General features: G+C 36.3%; 1 protein-coding gene across 1 annotated transcript in view; it reads left to right on the plus strand.

Moving 5' to 3' along the window:
• The window catches only part of LOC139694729 (polyamine-transporting ATPase 13A3-like), a 78,921-nt gene that overhangs the window by 44,323 nt on the left and 7,416 nt on the right, over positions 1-27,182 (plus strand). Inside the window, exons 4-10 of the mRNA XM_071593228.1 lie at positions 6,942-7,109; positions 9,996-10,066; positions 12,644-12,747; positions 13,153-13,309; positions 17,810-18,014; positions 18,533-18,749; positions 19,766-20,073. Of these exons, the coding sequence (XP_071449329.1) occupies positions 6,942-7,109; positions 9,996-10,066; positions 12,644-12,747; positions 13,153-13,309; positions 17,810-18,014; positions 18,533-18,749; positions 19,766-20,073 (1,230 nt within the window). The remainder of the gene's footprint in view (positions 1-6,941; positions 7,110-9,995; positions 10,067-12,643; positions 12,748-13,152; positions 13,310-17,809; positions 18,015-18,532; positions 18,750-19,765; positions 20,074-27,182) is intronic.

Below are 27,182 nucleotides of genomic sequence, written 5' to 3' on the forward strand. Positions count from 1 at the left end.
TTTACCTCTAAGAATTCCAATCTCATAATACAGCAAAAAGATAAAAAAGCTAAAAGAAATGGCGACTGCCATTTTCACTATCATACTTTTCTTCCAAACAATGACATCATGGCACACCCTGTAGTCCGGCAAAATAATAGTAATTTTATTCAGAGATAGCCTAGAAATCTCACTTAGGCCCGTACCAAAATGTACGTTTTATAACTAGTGGAAGTTGGGATAGGAAAATGCCATTATATCCAGTGCAGTAAAGCAACCTAAGCAAAGAACATCACACTCATTTTGCCCTATATTAATTTGATACGAGTATTTCAAAAATCTTTTTGTACTCTTTCCAAATTTAAAAGAATCAGATAAAGGCAGTGACCCTCTTAAGCGTTATCCAGCACAAAGAAAATAAAACAATTAAGGGCGTGATCGTAACCGCGATTCAATTTTTGTATTTCATTTTAGGCTGTGGAAAAACCCAAATCGTAATGAAAACGCTTTACCTTTGGACTTGTACTTTTTGGACTAGTTTTTTTGTTACTCAATACTACTGACATTTTCATTCAGACTGCTTTGATTTTAAGTAATGTTTTTCAATTAAATATTGTTGAAAGCAAAATAAATTAAAGCCACTGACGATTAAACTTGGTAGATAATATTTTTAATTAAGTGTTGTTGAATTAAATTTATTTTAGCATTTTGTTGAAAAACTGTTCCAATCACACGAGATCTCATGGTGTTGGAGTTTATATAAGCGTACATCACAGAATTTTTCCTTTGGCCATGGGTAAAATTTGGGAACCGATGGCTTTTCAAGTTCATACGTACATCACTACCAAATATTTCACCCTGGGGAAGCTAGTGGAAAACATCTACGGCGGGTAGAAGCAGACGAACGAATCTCGATAAAAGTTCTATATATAATATAAAACATGCGGTCCTTGTAATTTGCAAAGTTATCGAATCATCCCATGGCTCCTAACGTGCTTACAACGAGAATATGTACTCCTCAGCGCTTTCGCCTGACTGGAACTAGACCAACTAGTTGAAATTTGTTAATGAGCTTTATTGTATCCTCTAAAATAGATTCCAAAATCGATGCGAAGCCTATTGTTTGTCCCATAATCTAATTCTCTCACTTATTTCACAAACTCATTCTCAGACCCATTCCACAAATTCAAATCCACATTTAGCAAAATGCCAAATAAAAATCAAAATTGAAAAACTACCAGTATACCTTGATCCCCCGTGTTAAAAACCTTTTCTTCTGACAATCATTGACGGGTTTATGAATTGTCTAAAGAGACATGTAAAGTACTGTGAAGTTCTAAACCAGATTTTTTTCCTTTTTTTGTAGTACAGATGCTCAACATACGCGCTAACGCCATTTTCTTCAAAAAGAACAAAACATGTTTTACTAAAAAAATCAAAAAGCGCTCCATGAGGTCTGAAATGTCTATGGCTTCAAATTTCCAACGCCTGCTTTTACTGGAATCGGCATAAAGAACAGCTTAAACTTACGTTTCCTTAGGGCATCACACTCCAATGTTTTGTTTCTGACTAATCACTCTGCTTTGGAATGCAGCTGAATTCGATGAGGTTTTTTTTCTCGGTAGCGATCCACGCTATCTTCATATTTCATTAAAGTTCATAGTTTGATCAACATAAAAACTCCATCCCCCATGGTGAGGGGATCTTTTTCAAAACCCAATCAATTTGCTTCATAATTAAAGGTAAATTTTTCGAAGGACATATTTCCCTTTATGGTTATAAATATATCTTGAAGTTGGCATTACAAAGTAGGTATCAGAAGTACCAAAGTGAGAATCGAATTTCAAAATATTTCTTAATTATCATTAATTTTAATAATATCCCCTAAAATCAATGATAAAATGTTTTATAGGTATTTCTTCACCCCCACTCCCCCCCATTTTAACTTAAATCACCCACCTAAATTTTAGGAAATACTGTCAAGGGTTGACTTTCATAATGATCAACGAGATTACTTGCGTTACAGTAAACTTATATTAGTTTTGAGCTTGCAAGGTGTTGTTCTTCTAAATGCATACGTAGTAGTAACAGTGGACGTGGTAATTATAGCAGTCAATAGCGCGCGAGGTGAGGTTAACGCCTGAGGTCATTGCGCCAGAGTAGTGCGTACAGATGGAATAAAGGAATAAAACTCGGTCTCGGCATCATCCTACGTTTTGCTAAAGACGCAAAATGACCCACATTAACAATGCCAACGAAAGAGCAACATTTTCCGGAGTTCAAATGCAGGACCTCGGCTAGGGAAGATGCATGAGATATCGCAGGATTTCGATCCTATAGGTTAAATCATGATGCATTCGTCTCGTTGTTTCTGGTGCTCTTAAAATGTTTATCTCGGTGTCATTAAAATGTTGCAATTGCAAGCGAACGAATCAGTTTGAACATTACCCTTGAGTACTGTTCACTTGTTAGTGCAACCGAAAAATGCGAACAAAGATTACGATAAACCAGGTCGTCAAATGCACATTACTGCAACTATCAGAATCCTCATTGATTATATTATAATTGATGAGATCTCTTGTGAATAGGCACGAAGAAATAGCAGTTTTACACACTGCCCCATCGTCCCCGAGGATAAAGCAAGGGTCTGAACAGATAGTTGTTTTCATTTGAAGAAATCGAAGGAATTACGAGAAATTACAAAGCAGTAACTTTAGCGGATTCAACAAGAGAAACAGTTGACTTCACTAGTCGCATGAAATTTCGAGAATTTTAAACCTTAAAAAGCATTCCCTTAAATCAGAACTCAAACCCGGATCTCTCGATTTCAGGCCAGATAGACGGCTTGATAGCTTGACAGGTTAAACGCTCGGGTAGAAATAAAGAGATTTAAGTTCGGATCCAGGATTAGGGGAAAGATATTTTTCACCGTTACATTCTCTTATTTGAATGCACATCAGCGAGTGACTCCGCTGAAGTAACTTCTGGGACAATTGCCCACAGGTTCTTAGAATTTCTCTTCATTTTTTATGGAATATTCTATTTAACGAGAAAGGTTTTCTTATGAATTTCCGCTTCAACTTAATGTATACTGTATCATAGATTTAAGTTATATTTCAAATTCCACACATGGGAAACAATCCGCACTTTATTATGTGGCCTCATTTAATTTATTTTGTTTCGAACTTGATTTCACAATTGTTCCAAATTATACACCTCGACTTAATGAAATCATTTTTCACAATACAAAACAAAACGCTTTTTATTAAATGATATCGGCACCAGTAAACCCTAAGTTGTAATACAAATGAAATTTCTGCTTCTACCGTGTCTTTTTTCCCGTCAGTTACTATTATTCAGTTACAAAAGTTTCTATTTAATTGACACTGGCTGTAAAAGTAGCCTTGATTCATTGAAGAAAAGTGCAAATTAAGAGTAGAATAATCGATACGTGAATAACTTCTCGACCTATATTTCAACGCTCAATAGATCATCATTATATCTGAAATCTTTGAAACATGATTTCCTATAAGTCATCCGGTGCACCCGTTACTCCTAAATTAATTTTATAGGTACCGTGCGTTTTCACACTGGACAATCCTGGGTTCATCTCTTCGTGGTTCACTGGTCCACATATATTGTCATCATCTGAGGTCGCGCACGATACGCAATTTTAACATTATGCGGGAAAAGACTATGCTGACGAATCTACCCCTCTACTTGTTGATAATTCCATCAGCATTTAATAGTGACGTCATAAATCTTCTAAGAATTGAGTACAAAAATGTATAAAAATCGTATTGGAAAAGTATTAACCCGTCTATTTCATCACGTTCCTCATCTTGAATATCGTGTCGTACGTAAAGCTTTATTTTTAATGTTATAAATTGAAAATATAATTTTTTTGACCATTGGACTTCTAAAAATAACATTAGGTAAGAAGCTCTACAATTTTGCGCCCAAAATATAATTATTAACTATGAAAAAGTCAATAAAAAATTATATATAATATTTTTGTTCAATTCGTAAGCGGTGATCTGCAAATTGAAATCAAATTTACTCAGCAATTGCCAAAAGGATAATTTTAAATCACATTTTCAATGAGGAAACTGAAAATAGTCATTATTTGCCAACGATCATAGACGGCAGATAGATTCAAAATTGAGCAATTAAGGCAAAAGCTGAAAAGATAGTTAGTTCATTAAGGTTACGTTATCGGTAAATTCCCTTTCTATTTGAATCAAGCTGTAATGACGAGATGCTGAAGTATTTCTCCAAAGCAAGGTCATTGTTAAACATAAATACGCCAAATCGGCTACTTCGCTGCATGCAATATGCAGCATTTATTTTTTTATCCACACACACACACACTTACAAACATATTGAGATACCCTTTGCACTAACGGCCAAAAAACATATGGTCAGCAGAAATATTACTCCTCGTGCAAAAGAAGCATTAAAATCTTAGTACAACAACTTATGTGCCGACCTCGCGAAAGCCGTAGTTGAGAATTAAAAAAACTGTCTGCACGTTTATCTCTTCATAGAAAGCCGTTTATATCTTAATGTAGTGAATCATCGCTACACCAAGAGTGAAATTATCACCTTCTCCACTACTATAGCTCGTAATTTGGCGTTGAAGATCAAGACACTAACCCTTAGCAAAGTCTCAATACTTTCGGCTACGCACTAGCTCTCTAGACTCTAAAGTGATAATTCGCGCATTAAATATTTCCTATTTTTCTATTACTTGTAAAACTAAATTTCTGAAAAATAGTTGAATTTTGTGAGCATATTTTTAATTATAGTTTCATTATTTTTTTGATAATTTTATTTTACAGTTTTAGCATTATTATTTTGCTAACATTCCAGTCCCAACAAGCGTTGTTCCTGAAAGCAATGCTTCATATTTAAGCTCCGGCCAACAAATAAACTGTTTGGTTGTCACAATAGCGAGTATCACTTAAGTACGAAACTGAAATATGTGCATTCGCCAATATGCAAGGGAAATTTAACTTACTTGTGCTCAAATTCGCAGTCCGCCTTCATAACATCAAGAATGTCACCTTACAAATGTCATAAAATGGCGTGAAACCCAAGAATTAAATTTTTTAGTGGACGAACACCAAATTGCTCGTGTTTACAATGTTGGAAGATATATCAAAGTATTGTGTTCAAGAATACACACTGATTTAAGGTGCGAATTCTCAAAGTTTAGGGAAAGATACTCCTTGAATTTTGACAACTCGGTTTCGGAGTCTCAACGTCTGTATTTTGAAATGGCATCATTTTATAAACACAGAAAAAAATTCGATTATAATCGGATTTCTCCCTTTGAACTTTTTTATTTGTAAATTTTCATTCGCGGCCTGAGATGTGACAAAACGCCCCCTCCCGTCCCCGGCGGCCCTGATAGGCTCTAGTTGTTAGTCGTAGGGGATGTTCAACTGCTTGGTACAATTACTACATTAAAGTAATAAGCACTGTAGGTGTATAGAGAAACATGATATCATTTAGAGTTGGCAAGGACAGAATTATCTTTTGACACGATATCCAACCTGGAATAAACTTGATAGAAAAATGTTTCCTTGCCTGAAAATGGAACATACTAGAAGAAACCGAGACCGTTCCGCCTGCCAGGCTCGGCAGGAATTCCTTACTTCTGTTTCATTTTCACTTTACCCCTCTCTAAGAACTTGACATCGATCTAAAAAAAAGGGGCAACCTTATCCTTCAGCCGCTCATTTAGCAAAATGCTCTTGAACTTCATATTTGCTGCCGAAACGGTAGAACGTTACGTCCAAAGTTTTTTTTGATTTTTGAGAAATTTATTCCATTTCTATTTATGTTATTAACAGGAGTCCGCTTTGGGTAGGTTTTTGATGGACCCTAACACAACAAACTACGATACTCTTTGAGTTCTAACCAGACAAAATATTCTTAAACCCCATTCTAAAAATTAAAATATCTCATTCTTTAGCTCCACACACTTTCCATGCTTGCTTCCCGTAACTCCATTCACAATGTCTCTTCTTTTTTTCCATCTACTTACAACGCTTTCTGCCCGTCTTCGGCATCGTATTGCGTATTGCCCCCTAGTATCTCCTGCGTCCACTTTTTCGGATTTCTACCAACATCCATCTCTCACCCTTATCAATGCTAGAATTTCGTTTGATTTCGGTTCGCTTCATTCCCTACATCCTTGTGCACACTCTCATCTCGACAGTCTGCAATTTACGTTTATTCTCTTGCCACGGCAACCAAGTTTCCGAGCCGTATCAAATTACGCCCCATATTAAATTTTTCACGAGTCTTTTCTTTGTCTTTATTTAAGATGCCTACCGCCAACTCCTACCTGTTCATAAGCACCTCCTTACCTAACGCAATAACTATTAATTACACCAAAATTCTACCCACCCTCATCAAAAACACTATCCAAATAAATTACCTAATTTACCCGTGATAGATTTTGTCCCACAACTTAAATGTTTACCTCAGCTTTTATACTTATTGAGAATAACGATGCCTTCATTTTCCCAAGATTAATGCTACGCTCAAACCTATCCCAATTATTCTACAATGCGGCTAAGTAATAATTGTACTTCTTGGCTGACTAGCTATATAACGCTTGGTCATTCGCAAATCTAACTGAATTAAATAGTTCCCAGCTCCTTTCACTCCAGCCCTTTTCATACCTCGCACAGCATTAGTCTACATGAATTTCTAAAGTTATTTGAAACGATCCAGGATTACTTATAATTTAAATAGTGACTTGCTTCACGACAGTTAAGTATAAAGGTAATTTAAATGAGTGATTTCACAGTTCATTCTCAGTAAATTTCTCCAAACTCTGGGCTCTTACATTTTTGCACGGAGACAGCGTTATTTTTCATACCAATATATAACTTATTCACTTATGGTAATCAACCTTAATAACACAGTAATTCTTCTTTTATTTTAAGGAGTTCCAAGGCTATCGGAAATGCAAGTGTAAAATATTCGTCTCTTGGACGAGTATATTACTGACGGGCGGTCTCCTACGTCTCCTGTACCATTGGTTCCCACGCCTACACCTTTACTCAACCCATGCTCCGTGCCCGCTCACCTCTGCCACGAAGGTGCTTGTTGTGGTGAGTGCTGACACTGATTTATATACGCAAGGTCCTTCAGAAAGCTAGCAGGTCGGTCGTAAGATACGCTCGCTATAAGTTATACAGGTGATATCTTGGCAACTAATGCCGACGACATTGAAAAGACTGTCGCCCGAATGGTTCCACTAATTAGCAAACACGTGACTGGGAAGGGAATAATGTGTTCTAACATTCATGCCAGGGATACACCTTCTGCTTTGTTCTTTGCAACAGACCTTAAAGCGTTTTTATTAACGTAACCAAGAGAGGATAATTTGATAGTGAAATGGGAGAGAGGTTAATCACTATAGATGCTCATGATTAAGCAATAGCTAGGGTATTTAAGCTCCGCTCACAAAGACCCTAAGCAATTACATCACAGTAGTTCATAATTGCTAGAGACGGGATGAAGACCGACGACCTTGGTGTTCAGCATCTAACAACTGCGCGCGTTGGGCCAACGAGCGGTGAAATGGCGTGGTTTTTGCAGCGGCAAGAGCAAATTTCAGAAGTGGATTTAAGTGCATGGTTTTCACCGAATGATGAAATAATTTTTGGATTTCTTAAATTAATATTGCCGCTTGAACCTTCAAATAGGACAAAATAAACGACAGAAACCAATATGATCGGATGTTGCGTACGCATTGACGGCTTTTGCAAACAGTCCTCAACCTATATACTCCATTAATAATAATTGGCTCGATGTCAGCCGGACTCGAAAAAGGCTTGGGCTTGATTGTATCATACAAATACTACTTCCAATATAGGTTAATATACTACCTTGATCAAAAATTTCCCGGAATTTATTCAGAAAATTAAAAATACAAGTTTATTCATCTAAATCTATATTGTCCCCTTCAAAGTAATCCCCATCGACTGCAACACACTTATGCCAGCGCTTGATCCAATCCTCGAAATATTTTTTATATTCGGTTTTCGGTATGTCCATCAGTGCTTCCTGCGATTTTTCCATTACTTCCTCTCGGCTGCTAAAACGCGTTCCCCGTAATGGTTTTTTTAACTCGATTGAACAGAAAGAAGTCACAGGGAGCCAAATCAGGTGAATTCGGTGGCTGTTGGATGGTATTTGTTGCATTTTTCGTCAAAAAATTACGAATAATGATAGCACTGTGCGACGGTGCGTTATCATGGTGCAAAATCCACGAGTTTTCTGCCCACATTTCTGGTCTCTTTCGGCGAATTGCTTCACGCAAACGTCTCATAACGCCCAAATAATACTCTTTGTTTACTGTCTGGCCTTCTGGCAAAAATTCATGATGCACTACACCGTTGTAATCCATGAAAACCGTCAGCATTGCCTTCTTTTTTGACTGAAAATGACGTGGTTTTTTTGGTCTCGGCTCATTTGGTGAACGCCATTCACTTGCCTGATGTCTGGATTGCGTGTCGTACTCATAAACCCACGTCTCGTCTCCAGTAATGATCCTTTTGATGAATGTGGGATCGGATTCAGCCTCGCAAATCATGTCTTTTGCGACGTCAACACGGTCTCTTTTTTGCATGAAATTGAGGTCTTTTGGCACCAACTTTGCTGCTACACGACGGAAACCCAAATCATTAACCACAATGTCTTGGGCGGATCCATAGGCAATGTTCAAGTCCTCCGCTATTTCTCTGATGGTTAATTTGCGGTTATTGACCAACATTTCTTTTACTTTATCAATTTTTTCACCGACTTTCGATGTCGATGGTCTGCCACTGCGTTCATCATCTTCGATTGACTCACGACCACTTCTGAACCGCTCGTGCCACTGGTAAACGACCGTTTTTTTTAGAGAATCGTTGCCGAAACACTTTTCCAACATTTCCAACGTCCGTGCGCCACTAAATCCGTTTTTTACGCAAAATTTAATACAAGTTCGTTGTTGCAAATTTAAATCCATTTCTGAAATTGTAAAAAATCGCCAACACACACAGAGATAGATGTACTCTTGGCTACGTAACTTTTGCAAATGTCAAGTTATGACACTAAGATTTAAAGGGAATATCAACAACAGATGTACCAATTTAACAAAAAAAACAGAACTCAAATCGGAACGATGGGAGCGCCACACGGTGGTTATTCCGGGAACTTTTTGATCAAGGTAGTAAGTTTCCTTTTTTTCTAAATTTAAGGAGTACTTTTTATAAACTACGTTTTGGATGGTTTTCCCCAGGTGAAGAGCCGACATCTGCGGTATAGCACAGTGCATAAATGGGAGAGGTGTTGCCATACTTATAGAATTAATGAAAATTGCCCTTCATTTCTAGTTGTCTCAAGTCTAAATGGATACCATGCATTTATTCCGATTACCCGATAACTGAATAAACTACTATTGCAAAAGATAACTGCAAGAACTTAAAATGCGTGAGATAATTTGTAAGTGAACTTGGAGCCGGTCAGCTTAAATTTTGCACCATTATTTTGGTTAATGATCAATTTTTGCTTGTTTCCTTTGGAATTACGGATAAATCAAATTGAAAATTAAAGATCACGTATTCCAAATCCTTATCTTTCTGAGTCAAATGTCGATAAAAAATGAGACCGTTTTCAGAAAAGGATCTGAAAGAAAAGTCTTGGGTTACAGTAAATATTCACTAGATGTCACAGAATTGGATTTTAGCACCATTAACATATAATTATTAATAACAGAATATAAATGCTAGAAGATAGAGAAGGCACTTACATCTAAATGTCACTCTTTCAACTAAAATGAATTTATTAAACAATTTACTGTCAAATCTCAGGTCATTAAGCCAACTGAGACCAAGTAGGTATGTACCATTTATTTATCTTCCTTTTATTGAGATACATTGTATCTTTCTTTATGGCATCAATGAAATTGTGAATAGAATAATTAAAGTATACAATTGCTTTACTTGCAGGAATCCTTCCAAAAGAAATTCAAAAACTACTACGTCAAGGACATTAAAACCTCAATAGTGCATGGCTTGAAGTAAGCATTATTCGTAAGCGTGAGTTGAATCATAATTATATGCTGTTTACAGTTGTACATAACTAAAATACGACTAAGAGATGACGAAAATAGTGGTTTCCAAATTTCGGGGTGCTCTTTTTTCTGAAAATGGGAGAGAAGTTGGTAAATCTGTGACAATACTTATAGCTGTCTTCGAACTGAATAGGTCACATAATGTGGTCAATGATTCGAGTTTTCAAGCACCGAAATTCATACACTTGAAACTTACCACCTAATCCTACCTTAAACAGAAAATATTTACTTCTACATTATATCCCGCAAGCCGCCGCGAGGGCGTGTGGCAGAGGGTGCTAGGTCACCACCCGTTTAGCTCGCTCAGTTCGTATAAATCGTGTTCCTTCAAATTAAATATTTTTTGATATTATAAAATATTGTTTGGTCTCTCTAGACAAAAAAATACTTCAACAGATTGGTCTAAAAACCCAAATGTAATGACAGACATCCTGATATCTCTACAAAATAATAACAGTCGTAAAGTAGTATCAAAAACGGTTTACGGCAATAGATTTGAGTCACTATACTTCCTCTGTGACATGTTGCAATATAAAAATCAATCAATATGTCCTTCTGATTGCTTAACATTAATATTAACTTTTCGCTCCAAAAATATAATGCAGCAAAGCGAGCCGCTAAATAAGGTTTAGCAAGGTATCATAGATAGCATTATTGATAATAATAATCTCCATTTTCACATGCCCATAGTAATCCATAATTGGAATGTCACGCGGGTGTTCGGCGCCCGCACCTGCACATTCACAGGCATGGAAAAGATGTTTATAATACCCTGGAAATGAAAATTTTATCTCTCCTTCTGATTAAACCTCAAATTTGAAGGAACAACGGCATAACTGATCGAGGAGTTACCTTAAAACCTGAAACTTTTGTATTGTTAATTTTTTCAAACAATTTAATATCGAACCTATAGCCTCCCTTTAGTTCAAACAATTCTAAAAGACGTGTACATGTATTCATGAGAAGCTCCGTGGCGGGATTAAGTTAAAGCATGTGAGCAGACTCGAGTAATAGGCCATCGAAATCGTCGTCTGTTTGACCCTAGATAAAATTGCTTTCAGGAGACTTGGAAATCCGTAAGGCAGTATACCAATTGGAATATTGTCTCTGATCTGCTTCATTTAGATTGATTGAACCAGTATATTAAAATATGATGCACATTTTATCAGCTGAAAATGTTTCTCGCTAAGTATAGAACTTTAAATTTGGAAGCCACCCATCAGCTTTATTTTTTAAGTAATTGTTATTGCGAAATAGGTAATAGTAACAGACTATGTGCATGATATAATAAATTAGATATGGAAGTGGTATGAGACATACATATTTATCTATTTCAGTGTATATGTAAAATAAAACTGCCAATTTAAAGTTTTCTTATTTAACTCCCCAATACATTTATCTTTTCCATATAATATGAATATCGACCATTAAAATTCAGATGAAAGATCGCCATGATAATTTTCGGAAAATTCGGATGACATTCGGATTTGGATCGTAAGGATTTATTCCCCATCCAGAATTTCTAGCGGACTTTCCCATAAACATAGTCAAAGCCATTACAAGTTACTTAAAATTAATTATCTACATATTTGCTCATATCACTAGCTTTATTTAATTATTTGGTTATATTTACAATTGTAGAGTGCATAGGTAAAATTATGAGTCTAGTAATGTGAATTATCACATACCTATCTGAAATTCTAAAAATATATGGATGGACTGATTGAATTAAGTCAGTTAATAACAATTAAGTTTAATAACAATTGGTTTTCATAATAAAATCGTGTCATCCCATTATTACAATCAGGGTGCAGATAGAAATTTTAAATATTTTATTGCATGCGATAACTATATTAATATTAACATAATACATTACTGTCATTCAGTAATTTTCAAAATAAATTTATGTATGGGGAAGGGCACAAGAGTGACAAGTCTTGCATTGCCTTACGAAAGTTCGGTGGTTTCAATTAGCGTATCTTTAATTCAATATGCTTGTGTATACCTAAACACAAATCAATATCTAGTTAGATTTGCTCAAAGAATGTTCTTGAATACAAAAGACGATTCTAAGTTAATTGGCAACCGAATAACTTCCCATGGTTTATTGCACAGTTATCACCGCCTTAATTATCTGATTATCCCAGCGGGAAGAAGCAGCCTTTTTAACGTTTATTCAAGTTCATATCACTACTTGTTTGTTCAAGAAGCTTGATCACGAATGCCAGTTCACCTCAGCCTTATTTTGTGCTATGAAGCAACTAAATATTCCCTCTGTGTAAATGTGAGCGACACAGAAATCCAACCGACTGTATCCATGCTCGTGTACAAATTTATCGCGGATGGTGAGTCTTAGGCAGTATTTTATCCATATCGTTTCCTTATCTCCCGATTGCCCTTTTCGCAATAATTTCCAGCCCTGTTCATTTTCCATTAACTGTTATTAAGTTAACATAATTGGGAAAAAATTAACTGTAAGTTGTCTAAATCCAAAACATTAACCAATACAATCTTCTTTCCCAGAAAAGATGCTGGCGAGTGCCTTGACGATGTTGGCGAGACCCCCATTCATCGGAAGGGAAAAGAGAGAAAAATAAAGTTTTATCTCAGCGATGGAGCAGCAAGAGGTGAGAATAAGTCATACAATCTCTCGGGTGAAAATCAAATCAATCGGTGCAAAATATTACTTAAAGATCCCTTTGAAACAATCTTATTTCTTGTGCGAATACCGAGAGAAATAAATGGACTTCACAATGAATTTCGTTTTTTTCGGAAACAAAGGGCAAAAGCAGCAGCATTCTAATTCCCATTAATTTCTTTGAAATTTGAATGAACAGAACGAACATTAGACAACTTCATAAAAAATCATTTTTCACCAGGCACTACGAACCATAAGACTAATTTTGTTATTAATGACCAATAATGAGACCACTGACGGTCATTGGAAGCACGCATTGACAGCCTTTACCGATACACCCAAGGTCCTATTCAGAACTATGATTAATGTTGAATTCCTTATTTTTTTCGAACAGTGACGGAAAGCATCAGGCATTTTAAGTGCAAGAAACAATGCTACATTTGGGATGAAGACTGCGAGAGTTTCCTAAAACTGTCAGGATTGGATGTGGGCTTAAGGAACGGAGATTTCCATCGCCTAGGAGGATTGACGGAACAGGAACAAACACTGAGGTAATCATGAATGCATTTATGGGCCCCATTGCTGGGCACTCCGTTTAATTGACCATTTCCCCTATAAGGTTATGAGGCTGCTTCGTTTCTGAGGTAGTATACACATCTGTTGATTATATTATAAATACATAGGACCTTCAAGAGAAAAGGAAACACTTTTAGCAATTACGACTACAAACGTGGCGCAACAATATTAGTTGCATTAGTTTCATTAACCAGGATTGTGATACACTTCCGCCACTACACTATCTATCATACCACCAGTCGTACGTAAATATTCGATCCAGGAAGATATAAGTAATATCCAAAATATTAAAGGAAAGGAAACTATCTCATTATAAAAAATTCGCATCTCCAAACATTTATTTTTTTTCGCATTTTGGAAACCAAATAATCGGATCAAAAAGACAGCTTTTCAAATAAATCCACTCTCCGCATTTTACCGTGTGAGATCAAATGACATGCGATTATGCAATACAATTTGGTCATTTTGTTGGAAACTTAAGTGCTACGGTTCATTTTAGCAACTGTGAAAAATTCATAGTCTAATTTAACTGCCAAACTAGATGGTATAAGACTAGAACTGGTGAAACTATTATTGTTGCCTCCGGAATTTTGGAACCCAAATCTCACATAAACCTTAACGTGGATTAATCATTATTTCAGAGTTATTGAAAGATGGCTAATTATACTCATACGTAAGGCGTAATATACCTTCAAGATATGCTATACAAATCAAAGTGAGGCATTCATTTGTGATTAATGCGAATGATGTCATGCTGAGACAAAAGCGATGCGGTTTTATGGCTGGGGTACCAATTTCGCATACATGCTGCTAAAAATGGAAATACTTTAAATATTAATTAATGAATCACTGGAAGACTAACTGGCTTACATCTTTAAATGGCTACGTTGGTCGCAATTTAATTAGTAATCTTCAGGTTGCTCGGGCGGCAGGTAAATTTTGTTCAAACGCGACGAATTTGTAATATTTCTAACACCGAATAAAAATATGTATAGCGTTTACCGCGAAGTCCATTCTATCGCTAAACCGAATGTGCCATAATATTTTTTAAAGACGCGATGAAATATTTTAATGCTCTATTGCCTACTTGTAGCCACCAATTAATTCTGAATTTAACATGCTTTAATTTATATTTTGAACAGACGGGCCGAAGAAATAATATCTAAACCAAATACAGTACCAGAGAGCTTGGAATAATTCATACTACGCTATGCCCCTGTAGATTCACCTTGCGCATCACTTTCCGAGACCGAACGTCACGCTTGGAACCTATTTCGCTTGCATCTCGCGCTCATTAGGCCCCGAGCAACCGTTGGAGATTTTGGTGCTTGATATTACTCATGAAACTGGGTTTCCCTGTACCTACGGCACGTGATTGTTATCCAAGAATTTGCTTTATCTCAAGGCGAAAAGAGGTTGCCACATTTTCCATTTGTTGTAGCCTCAACAAATGAATTCCTGTCAAAGGAATTCCATCATATCAATAGGATGAACTCTCTCTCGGGCGGATTAATGGAGTCGAAAGTCCATTGGACGATAATACAACACCATGCTCGGGACTGCACTCGAACCTGCGAATCATTCGTGAGAGTCGGCAAGCTGTCCGCCTACCGGACAAACTGGGTAGCCTCAAATTGGAGTCGCAGACTAGAACACAACTCAAACAGACATCGATTACATCGGGCTCGGTCAGATCCGGTCGATCTCGCGACTCGACTCAAAATCCCTTACGATTTCTCATCATCGCTGAAGGCCGTTTTTTGCAAGGCATTTCATTTTGTCTGTTCGTGTGAGAATTAATTCGCAATTTGTTTCAAGTGTGATCCCGAAAATACTCGAAGTCTCGCAGTGAATTTCAGCTTGTAGAATGCTTTCTGAGCTGTGGAATATTTCCAGCGCAGGTTTATCTACTGCATGGCCTATTCGAGCATTTATCTACTAGCCTACTTCACCTTGCGACCAAACCAGCCATTTCGAACGAAGGGCAGTGGTGGATATTGATATGAAACCATACCTAATTGTCACGCGATAATGCCCGTCTTCCCGTTTTCCGCCTATCTTGCGGACTAACCTCCTCCTCACGCGCTGTGCACATTCCTCATTCCTTCTCCTAACCCCCCCCCCCCCCCCACCTGCAATGTAAGCACCTTTCCATCCGTAACATGCGGAGAACGCTTAGCAAGTATACTGCCAATGCAGGACGAAAAGAGCGAGTAGGAGAGAGAGAGAGAGAAGGAGAACACGGAAAGAGGCCTGAGATCGAAGTCGAGAGCAGGAAGGAAGAGTGAGAAGGTGGTGTATGTTGAGAGTAAGGAATAAAGTTATGATTTTCTTTGTTTCATTTCCTGAATCTCCGCCAAATTCTTAAAAGAACTATTAATGTATATTAATAAATGTCGATAAATAAATTGGAACGATACTTTCAAGGTTTATTTTGGCGATTGGTCCAAAAAAGTTTAAACTTATCTGATATATTTTTCAATGGCCAATTAACGGCCTAAATCACTGAAAATTTCAAAAAATTGAACACACTTTGTGCTATCCAGCTTTGACACGTTGACATTTTTTAAAGCATGGGCTAAAGGTTTGGATCAAATTAATTTAAATAAACGATAATACTTGGGAAATTAACGGCGTGAAAATAAACGACTATGAACATGCAAATTGAAAACCATTTGAGCTACCATCAAAAATGAACAACTGTGTAGAATGCAACGTGGAATAGCACAAAAGCAAATATATTATGGTTTTCATGATAAAATGTGGAAATAAGAAAATAAAATCTGTCAAAGTGCGTAAAGTTCACAATAATGTTTCGGTCTTATTTTTGTGAAAGATATAACGTAGTTAATTATGCGGCATCTAAGGTTGATTTAACGTCATTATTCGCATGAACCGAGTAACATGATTATTTCATTTCACGCACTCTAAAACAAATACTTTCGTTCTATTTAGAGAAATATCGTATTGATTAGTATTAGTCTGAACGAAATAATTAAAATGATACTTTTTACCTGGCCCACCAATTTTCTTATCGGTCGTCCCCGCCCCACTACAGTACCTAATTAACCCGAAGACTGGTTTTGATAGATGAGGAAAACTTTAAAGAGCTCTGCCCTTTGCTAATGTGTGTGAGAAATTGATACATTGAGAGTAGGATTCTTTTCCCGGTACCACCTAAGGTTTCCCTCGAGGTTCTGCATATCATGACTTCGCTTGGATTTGTGATTATCTCGAGTCAATTAACGGGATTTAAATTATCTCACAGCCCTCAGTAGGCCAACGCTCTTATTTTAAGCTTGGATACGCAGCAATAAGTCTCATGGAAAATGTATTAGTCAGTCATCAAGCAAGGTCGCGGATTCAATGGCCAAACATCACGGGATAATCGTCGTCATTGAGCATTACACACGGCGTTTTGGCAGGAAATGACTCTAGCCATTATAGCAACCTGTTTACGACAGTGAAAACTTCAGCATTTAACTGTTAAATAAATATACTTAAGCGTGCTTACTTCCGTATGCATAGCCACGGTTCGTTTAGTGACATGGTTGACGTTCAGGTAAACAACTTTTACATTACTCTGATAACATTTTTAATAGACATAAGCTTGTTTTTTCATTATGACCTGGTCCATAGGAGTGGTAATTTTCGAGAGTTTTATTTGCCGTATAAGGAATGAAATCATTTTAGCCTTCACTTGGTAACAAATAGACAACGTATACATTCAATGTAAATATATATTGAAATACATTAGCCGCAATAGCTGAATCGAATTGGGAAATTTACAATAGAACTGCGAACATAAACACGCTTGGGAGTTGTTTTCCCATTCAAATTCACTCCACGGGATGATTTCTTTGGTATATTCATTAAAATAGTGAACTCCCTCTGCATCAATTAAAAACCGCAGGTTCGCAGTTTATAAACTGTGATTCTGCTCTTCATTACTTCGTCCTGCATATTTCTATCCCATTCTGGTATAATTATGTGCATCCTGCATGTAAAGAAGGGGATTTCCTCTCATACTGACCACTCCTTCGCCACTGGAGCCCTCATGTTTATAATAAATAGACCTTCGACCTAGTAATTGATATGGTTATCAGAGAATTCAGTGATTTACGCTAACGAAGTGGATATTTCTAGTGAAAGGACTGCGCTATTTCTGGAAAGAAATTTCACCAGTCTTTCATGCGTCAAGAATCGCACCACATTTACTAGCATGCAAGTTCCCTCACTTGTTAAAGACTAAAGTCAAAAGAATCCTCTGAAGTTTTTTTTAGTAGCAAAAACGCTGAACTAAAGGAAAATTATTAGTGATAAAGAAACAATAAATTAAAATATTTAAGTAATGATTTCTTAAAAAATATTTGGATGCGCGAAATATACGTATTTTCAAGAGGAATTTGGAACTGCTTCCAACAAATGTAATTTTGTTTACTATATTAACATTATGTACTTTTTCTTTCCCACAGACAAATTGCCTACGGTCCAAATGAGATCGCAATACCAGTTCAAGGAGTTTGGACTTTGTTGATTCTTGAAGTACTGAATCCGTTCTACGTCTTCCAATTATTTAGTTTAATCATCTGGGGCTTTGAAAACTACTACTATTACGCCGTTGCCATCATTATCATGTCTGTCTTCGGCGTGACCACCTCGGTCATTCAAACAAGACGGGTGAGTGACTTTGTTTTTTTTTGTGGGCGGTGCTCTAAAATCAAACATGTTATGTCGTATTTAGAGAAATGAATCGTAACCCTTAGCAAAACCTGAAATTACCACTTAAAACCTTACTTTTTACTACATTTTTTAGTGGCTAGACTATTTAATAGAGGAAATCTATATTCATGCTTTTGGAATCCGCACATCAATTGACTGCACTGTCATCACTGTTGCTCCTTAATTGAATTGATAAACGCTGGAAAATGGTAAATTTTGATGGCATGAATATTTAAAAAATATTTATATTAATACAATTAAGACTAATATAATCCATTCTTTCCTCAATATTTTGGATTATCGAAGAAGGAATGGAAATTTAGATTTCCCCAAGTGTGTATTAGAACCCTAAAAAGTCGAGATTAATATTTAAAGGCTTTAACAAGCTTGCATATAATCATCGAATATGTTGCTGCAATGCAAGTTACTCTTGCCAACGAATCCATCATGAGCCCATTTTAAATTTGATTTATCAGAACCAGAAAAAACTACGGAGGACTGTGACATCGTCGGATGTCGTTACTGTGATTCGCAAGGTCGAAGACGGCGAGGAGAAAGAAGTTAAGGAAGAAATACTGGCGAAGAATCTTGTGCCCGGTGACGTCATAGCCCTGCACCCGTATGGGTTCACTCTCTCCTGCGATGCTGTCTTGCTGTCGGGAAACGCGATCGTGAACGAGAGCATGCTAACAGGTGATCTCAATGCATATAAGTATCGCTTTTACGGTGCTCGAGGTACCATTCCATTCCGTCACCCAGATAGTACCTACTAATCTGGAAATGTTGGGGCGAGTTCCTATACTGCGGATACGTTTAAAAAACACAAACAAGTGAAATGTCTGGTCATTACCTGAAGCCCAGAAACATCCTCAGCAAAACTGATAAGGACCGACAGACGAGAGGAGTTAAACGGTAAAGCTGAACAGTCATTTTGTGTGTGTGCATATATATATATAAACACAGATTTTTAGAATATAGAAACACAAAGGACATTGAAGGATCTCAGGTTTTCCCGGCGTATGGTATTCAAGAAGTTCTCTCGGGTTTCCCACCGGGTCAGGTTGCAGTACACCGACGTTTCGAAGGCTGACTCTGCCATCGTCTTCAGGGTGAAGTGACTTCACCCTGAAGACGATGGCAGAGTCAGCCTTCGAAACGTCGGTGTACTGCAACCTGACCCGGTGGGAAACCCGAGAGAACTTCTTGAATACAAAGGACATTCACAATATGTTATTTGACGTTTCGACATCCGAGCTGTCGAAACGTCAAATAACATATTGTGAGTGTCCTTTCTTTGTGTTTCTATATTCTAAAAATCTGCGTCTGTGTTTATATATATTTGAAGAGCGTTCCATTTCGAAGATATATATATATATATATATATATATATATATATATATATATATATATATATATATATATATATATACACACACACACACATACACACACACACACAAGTTTATTAATTTATTCATACACATGCAAAATTGCTTCTCTTTCAGTTACGTGTTTCCGATAGGGATAAGACTGTCAGTCATGAGCACAACCATTAACTAAAAGGAATTTTCTGAAGTAATATGAAAAAATAAAAATTAATCGAATTATTTAGAATATTTCGTAAGTGAGATATCCTTTGTGCTTTTCAACGTATTCTCGCACGAGTTTCAACTCATCATCAACGCCTCGTCTGCCTTCTTACTTCCCAGGTGAGAGCGTTCCCGTGACAAAGGTTCCCATCCCAAATGATGAGAAGAAGTTCGAGGAGAAGGACGACAACATTAAGCACAGCGTCCTCTTTTGTGGTACGAAAGTGCTGCAGACGCGATTCTATGGTAACGAGTGGGCGCGAGCCGTCGTGCTGCGCACGGGATTTCTCACCACCAAAGGCCAAATTGTACAGACCATCCTCTACCCTCCTCCCGTGGACTACCGCTTCGAAAGGGATTCCTACAAGTTCGTGTTCGCCCTGTCTTTTATTGCCATCGGTGGATTTATCTATTCCGCGATCACAAAGGTGGGTTTTAGAAGTATATGCTGCTAAATGATCTCCCTCAGTCTGATTGAAGATTCACTTCATATTTCCATTGCTCGATTCACGGCATCTAAAGAATTAATCTAATGATTGATGTTATTTGGGCAATAATGGCAATGCTCAGATAATAATGATAAATTGAGGTCATTTTAACCGTTAAGTTAACTGTACTAAAACTAAAAAAATAATCAAAGTTACTTTTGTTAAGTGCCATTTCACCCACATCAGAGGTTTAACCGATGCTCTGGTTTAACAGGAGTTTGATTACCCTCTTTGAAAGTCATTCAACAATGTCTAACTCATGATAAACTAAACATGATACCAGAAAGACCCAATATAGTTACTTTAACCTATTTGAGCCTGTAAAAATGTTCAAAATGTTATCAGAGTTGCTTTGGATTTTATCTGAGTCCTTAGGAAACCTTATCTCCGATTGATCGCAACTATTTGATGGGCATTTCAACAACGGTCAAACCGATGCACCTCTTGACTTGACACCTATCCTTCAATGTATAGTTGCATTTTTCTCCACCACTCCAATCAAGCCAAGTATATTTGAAGTGGAATCGCATGTTTTTAATGTATGTTTAATTATTAATATGTCAAATTATTAATATGTCCCTACAAAGGATTGGAGGTAAGAGTGACCTTTAAGTACTTGTTGTTTTAGTTGATGTTACTTGTCTCAACCTTGCCTATTTTATATGCAGTGTTGATTTTCCCCTTTCTTTTGCTCCAAAACTTCTTTATTATGCATCAATTCATGAAAATTCAGTTCCAATTCTTTCTGCCAATCTAAAATATTTGTTATGCAACAAATTGTCGGCAACGTTCAATGTTGAAATCAATATGGAAATTCATGTTGTTTGCTCTTGAAAGAGAAATTGCTCAAAGTAAAGAAGCTTATACATAGAAGAGAGAGTTAATGGCAAGAGCCTTCAGTGAAGAGGTGTTTGGTCAAAACTTTGACAAGGGCAAAGTTTTGTATTGTTCTGAAACTTGGTAGTCACAATCAAGGTATAAACATAGATGAAGCTTTTGAGATACGTCAATGTTAAAAATGGAATAAATAAAGTTCAAAATAATCAGAATAGATGAAGAAATGCAGGGAAGGAGAGAAGTTTGTCAGGTGAAATTCAAAGAAGGCAGTAAAATAATTGCAGGAGATACTGAGAGATATTAGAATGATGAAGAATGTGATTGATGGGAAAATGTTGGTAAGCAAGGTGGAGGAAGGGAGAGAATACTAAATGGGACAGATTGATGAAAGTTGTAAAGCATGCGGAACTACAAAATGATGTATCATGACATTAATTTTTAGGGTATTTAGTGTCGTGTTAAACTGAACTTACAGGATTAGCAGCAGTTTCATTCTAGATCCATCAAAAACCTACCTCGCACAGTTGATTTCTGCTTAAAGCAACTCATAGTAGTTAATTTTTGTATCTTACTGCGGTAAGGGGTCTTGGGGAAGGCCTTCTTAAACTCTAAAAGCTACATGTCCTTGATTATTCCTTTTCTTTGAGGTTAGAATATTTTGAATAATATGGCTCAGATGTTTCATTTAATTTACATGTTCAAAATCCATATTGACTTATGCTTAATATGCTTACGCTACATAGAACTAATAATGCATTTCATAAGCTTTTAAGATTTTGTGAGATAGCGAGACCACAGTAATGGTGTCTGTAATTAAATTTGCCCAGATGTAAGTGGGACTTTGTGCACTATGCTATATCTGCCTTTGAACTAAATTTGGCTTATGCTGGCTTCAACTTTCTTTAACTTCTGCAATAATAGGGTGGTGGAAAGCTGTAGTCCTTTTTAGTTATTTAGTGCCCTCTGACCCATCACTAGGATGTGTAGCAGGGGGTGATTACACACCAGACTATCCATGACCCTAAACACCTTTCCCTCCTAGTGCGGTCAGTTAAACATTATTTTATTCTTTTTATTATTGTTTGTGGGAAAAATGACATCTTAAATCTATCTGTTCTGCACTTAATTTCTCTAGTTGTATTGACATGATCTCTCCTACCATAATACCAGGGTAACAACCTTTGTTATACTCCAAACCGTAACTGAAAAAACTAGGGTAACAACTACTAGCAGAACATTAATAGATCAGGTCACGGAAAACTTAGACAATTATTATGTCAATACCATGGACTCTGGCTTCTCAGACCACGGAGGGATTTTGCTTGATGTTATAGTCGACAAAGATAAAAACTGTTAAGTTTATAAGACAACTTTGCTCTAGGACCAACTGCAACCTCTTAATTTTGATTTTAAAAAAAATCTTGGGATGAAGTTTATACTCAAAATACTTTGGTTGCCAAAATGGATGCATTTATTGACAAATTCAACTTTTACTTTGGAACAAATTTTCCAGTTAAGAAATGCAAAGTCACAAATATATTTAACAAAAAGCATACCTGGCTAGCAAGTGAATTAATAAGCCTTAGCGAGAAAAAAAGGTATTTATATCAGGTCGCCAAAACAACTAACAATGTAACTTTTAAACAACAATATAAACAATGTAGTAAATTCCTTAAGCAAATGGTTACAAAAGCAAAACAATTTTATTATGATATTTTGATCGCAAATTCAAAAAATAAAATCAAGAATCCTAAGCAAATTATTCATAGGAAACAAATGGAATGAGTCCTTACAGAAACTGTGAACTCATAAATACTGGTGGTGTGCAATCAAATCCTACTTTCATTGCAAATACTTTTAATGATTTTTTGGCTGAGACTCCATAAAAAATTGCTTCCAATTTCAATAATCTAACTTCTATTTCTGAATCTTTCAATCATCCACAAACAGTTCCACATACCATATATTTGTATCCTGTCACTAGAGATGAAATTATCAGCATAGGCCATACTCTTAGCAAAAAGCTTTGTTCAGGGAGAGATGATACACGAGAAAGTAATCGAGTAAGTTTTCTATCCCTCAAATAGCTAAGCCCCTTGTGTATCTCTGCAACCTGTCTCTATGTGATGGTATTTTTTCAATACACCTGGAGTTGAGCAAAGTTATACCAATTCACAAAAAGGGTGATGTGAATGATGTAGAAAACTACAGACCAATCAGTTTTTTTCTCTGGTTTTTCTGAAATTTTTGAAAAGCTTATGTTAAAATGCATTGTAAATTTCCTAGAAAAACAGTTTCTTCAAACCAACAACATGATTTTAGAAACACTAAATCAACATCAACAGTATTCTGTGAATTCATTAAAAATGTACTGCATGCTATGGACAATTAGTATCTATCCCTGGGGATATGCCTTGATCTTACCAATGCTGTTGACACAGTAAATATTGAGATTTTTCCAAGGTAATCAAAGAATATGGTATTTTTGGTCATCTGAAATAAATATTTCAGATCATATCTTTAGGAAAGACATCCGGTAGTTGAAATATCCCATCTTAATGAATGTACAATTCACAAAGCAAACTACCAATCAGTTGGAAAAGAAGATAAAATAGGTGCTCCTCACGGCTCTATCCTAGGTCCTTTACAATTTCTACTCCACATAAATGATATACCAGATTGTATATTCAATGCAAAAGCCATTCTTTTTGCTGAGGATACTAAAAATGCCAATTCCAGTTATGAGCTCCAATAAAAAGGTAGACTCCTCAGTAATAAGCCTTCAAAATTATTTCAAAACAACTTATTGCCAATAAATGTACAAAAACAATATGCATGCATTTTGGCAAAAATCTTTCACACTCAGCTAAACTCAATGAAAAGGACCTAACTACTGCTGACAGCAAAATTTCTTGGATGTTCAGATTGAATCAGCCCTAAAATGTTCTACTATATTAAAAACTTGAAATCTAAACTTTATAAAACTCTTTTTCAACTTAATTGTTTGTTTTTAGAACTAGTTTAAATATACAAACATTTATTTCTCATTCAAATTTTCAATCCCAATTATCATATGATATTATATTCTGGGGTGGCTCAAGCCATAGCCAAAAGATTTTTAAAGTGCAGAAACAGGTCATGATAGTTATCTTAAACTTAACCTTCAGACACTCCTACAAGCCTCATTTTCATAAACTGCAAATTATGCCACTGGCTGCTCTTTATGTATACAATCTAATTTTATTCGTTAAGAATAACATGCATGTACACGAACAAAACCTAAATGTCCATTGTCATAATACACATACTAAACTTGACATACATATTGAGGCTAGATCATCTAATTTAAGTTGTGATGGGCCTTATCACTAAGGAGCCAAATTTTTTTAAGCTTCCTCCAGATTTGAAAACATCTCCTTCAAATAATTTCAAGCATAATCTTAAAGCATACTTAATTATTAAACCTTTGTACTCTATAGATAAAGTCTAAACTGTTGCTTGTAAAATATCCATATGTAATATAAATAACCTTTTCTTCCAAGTGATGCATACTAACTAAATTTATACATATTTTTTTTTGTTTAATGACAAAACCATGTTGAACCAGCTTATGGTGAATTTAGCAATAAATATAATAGGGCTAATAAAACATTTTTGGCATCATTGCTAAAGAGATATCCTCCCAATTTATGCAAGAGATTTAATCTGTAATTTAGCCTTCGTTCCGTGAGCAATTTCCAACTTAGATCCTCTAATAATTTTGATACACCACTCAGTTTTCCATAATAACATTTCACTAATCTAGCTTCTCTATGCTGCATGCAACCCAATTCGGCAATCAATTCAGCATGTTCTAAAGAGGCCTAACAAGTTAAAGATAACATTTCTCTTTAACAATTTCATCATGCTTCCCCAGCACTCTTCTAATAAATCCTAATTTTTTGTTAGCTTGCCAAATATTCCTGTATAGTATGTTTCACCTAGGAGCGGTTGTGAGTCATGGTAATACCTATGTCTACATGAGTTGAGAATCGAGTCTACACTTTCTATTTCAGTCTTCCTGATGCAGTAGGGGTTCAGGAGGTGATTGCTCTTTTCCAAAAATTCATTAATATGCACTTTTGTAACCACTGCATTGTCAGCAAACAAACGTATCTTACTATTAACTACTGAGTTATGTCATTAACGCAAATAAGGAATAATAGATGTCCATTAACTCTTCTCTGGGGAACACCTGAAGTGATGTTTACTGTATTAGAGCGAACACCATCTATGACTCCTCTTTGTACCTGACTAATCAAAAAGTCTTTAGTCTAACCCAGGATGTTCTTATTGATGCCATATGCTTCTAGCTTCGTGAGTAGTTCAACATGGAGTACTTTGTCGTAAGCCTTTTTTAAAGTCTAGAAAAAATACGTTCATTGGAACATTGCTTTCTCTAGAACTATGGATATCATGAACAAAAAGGGCAAGTGGTGTCTTGCAGGATTTACCCTTTCAGAAACCTTGCTGGCTATTCATCAACAACTTCCAATTATTGAGGTGCTCCACTATTGAATTAGCATCTATACATTCCATGACCTTGCATGATTTGGATGAGTGGAAAATAGGTCTGAAATTGCTCGGCACCTCCTTGTCTCCGTCTTCATATACAGATGTTACACTAGCAGTTTTCCAATCACTGGGAACCTTGTGATCTGCTAGCGATTTCTTAAATATAATTTCTAGATACGGCACGATTTCCAGCGCTAGTTCCTTATATATATATGCGAGCGGGTATTTGATAGGATCCGGAGAATTTATTGGGATTTATATATTTTTAAGCACGCATTCTTTCCCATTATATGAGATTTCAATTTTGGGCATCGGTTGGCTGGCACGATTTGATAAGCTATCGGAAAAAATCACCGAGACATTGTTGAAGACGCTTTGAAAGAAGGTATTTAAAAAGTTAGCCTTATCCAAATTGATGGTTACCCTTTCGCCTTCTTCCTCCACGTTCGTTGTTTTTCGGTGTTGCTTTCGCTACCGTTGCCGGCGATATCTTCAGTAGCAAGCGCTTCGACCTGCTTGAAACGGCATCGAAACAGTCGTTGACCAAAGACAACGAACCCTGAGAAAGGCCCTTAACTCTCCACCAGCTAACAATGGGGCACGGCGGGAATCTTCAAACCTCAAAGTAATATTTATTTTTAAATTGATAACATTATTGGGTACAGAGTATATATATATATATCTACTCTATATAATCGCTCCAAAACGTGTTTTTTCTCTCTGATATACCGCCTATTCCACACACTCGCTAATGTTTTAGTGCATCCGATTTACCTCCTGTGATGAGAGCGTTAAGATCACCAAATTATCCTCGCGAACCTCTGTATGTCGTAGTTATTCTGAATTTGCATTGTGACTAGTATCTGTTAAGTATGTCGCTGTCTACCACCCGGGCATATGTAATATTTAGCTATGTGTGTTATTATTTTATGCAAGAATTACTTAACCTTAACTATCCTCAAATTATATATTTCAACATTTTTAAATAGTACTCCTGTTGAAATCTAGATGCAGAATCGAGCACGATTCGGAAAGATAAAAATATTGCTGTCTTTTATTTTCATGAAGATCCTTCTCATAAAATGCATTAACTTAGGCAATTTTGATTGAAAACCTATGCCCAGTCAAAACAGGTTACCCAAATTATATCACTTTCATACTGGAGAAGAAAATTCACTTTCTCTCAGAGTTATTGTCAAAATAACAAAAAGACGTTACTGCAATTATATAGTGCTCTTAAATAGAGTTATTATATAGTGTACATTCCCTAGCCTTGAGAGTTTAACGACAAGAATATTTGTCGGGAAATACATGAGATCCCATTTTCGTTTCAATGCAGGTGGAACGTAATTTTCGAACTTTTTACACCTCAACGAAAATTTTAACCCTATCCAAACGCATTGTGACGAGGTATGGTTAGATAACACATATTTCAAAATAAAATCTCTCTGATAAGAAGATAACAATGACAACTTACATGATTCCCGGCCGATGCGGGCGTTCTTTGCTTTGACGATAATTGCTTATTTTCCATGGTAAATGACTGATTATTAGTGATTAAATAAATGAGTAACGATATAACTTGCCGAGAGAAAGCTGCTAAGCACCACTTTTTTTAGGGCGAGATATTTTAAGGGTAGTCGAGAGATAACCTGCAT

The sequence above is a fragment of the Hetaerina americana genome, unplaced genomic scaffold (assembly GCF_022747635.1).
Source record: "Hetaerina americana unplaced genomic scaffold, ioHetAmer1.1.p SCAF_53, whole genome shotgun sequence".
NCBI lineage: Eukaryota > Metazoa > Arthropoda > Insecta > Odonata > Calopterygidae > Hetaerina > Hetaerina americana.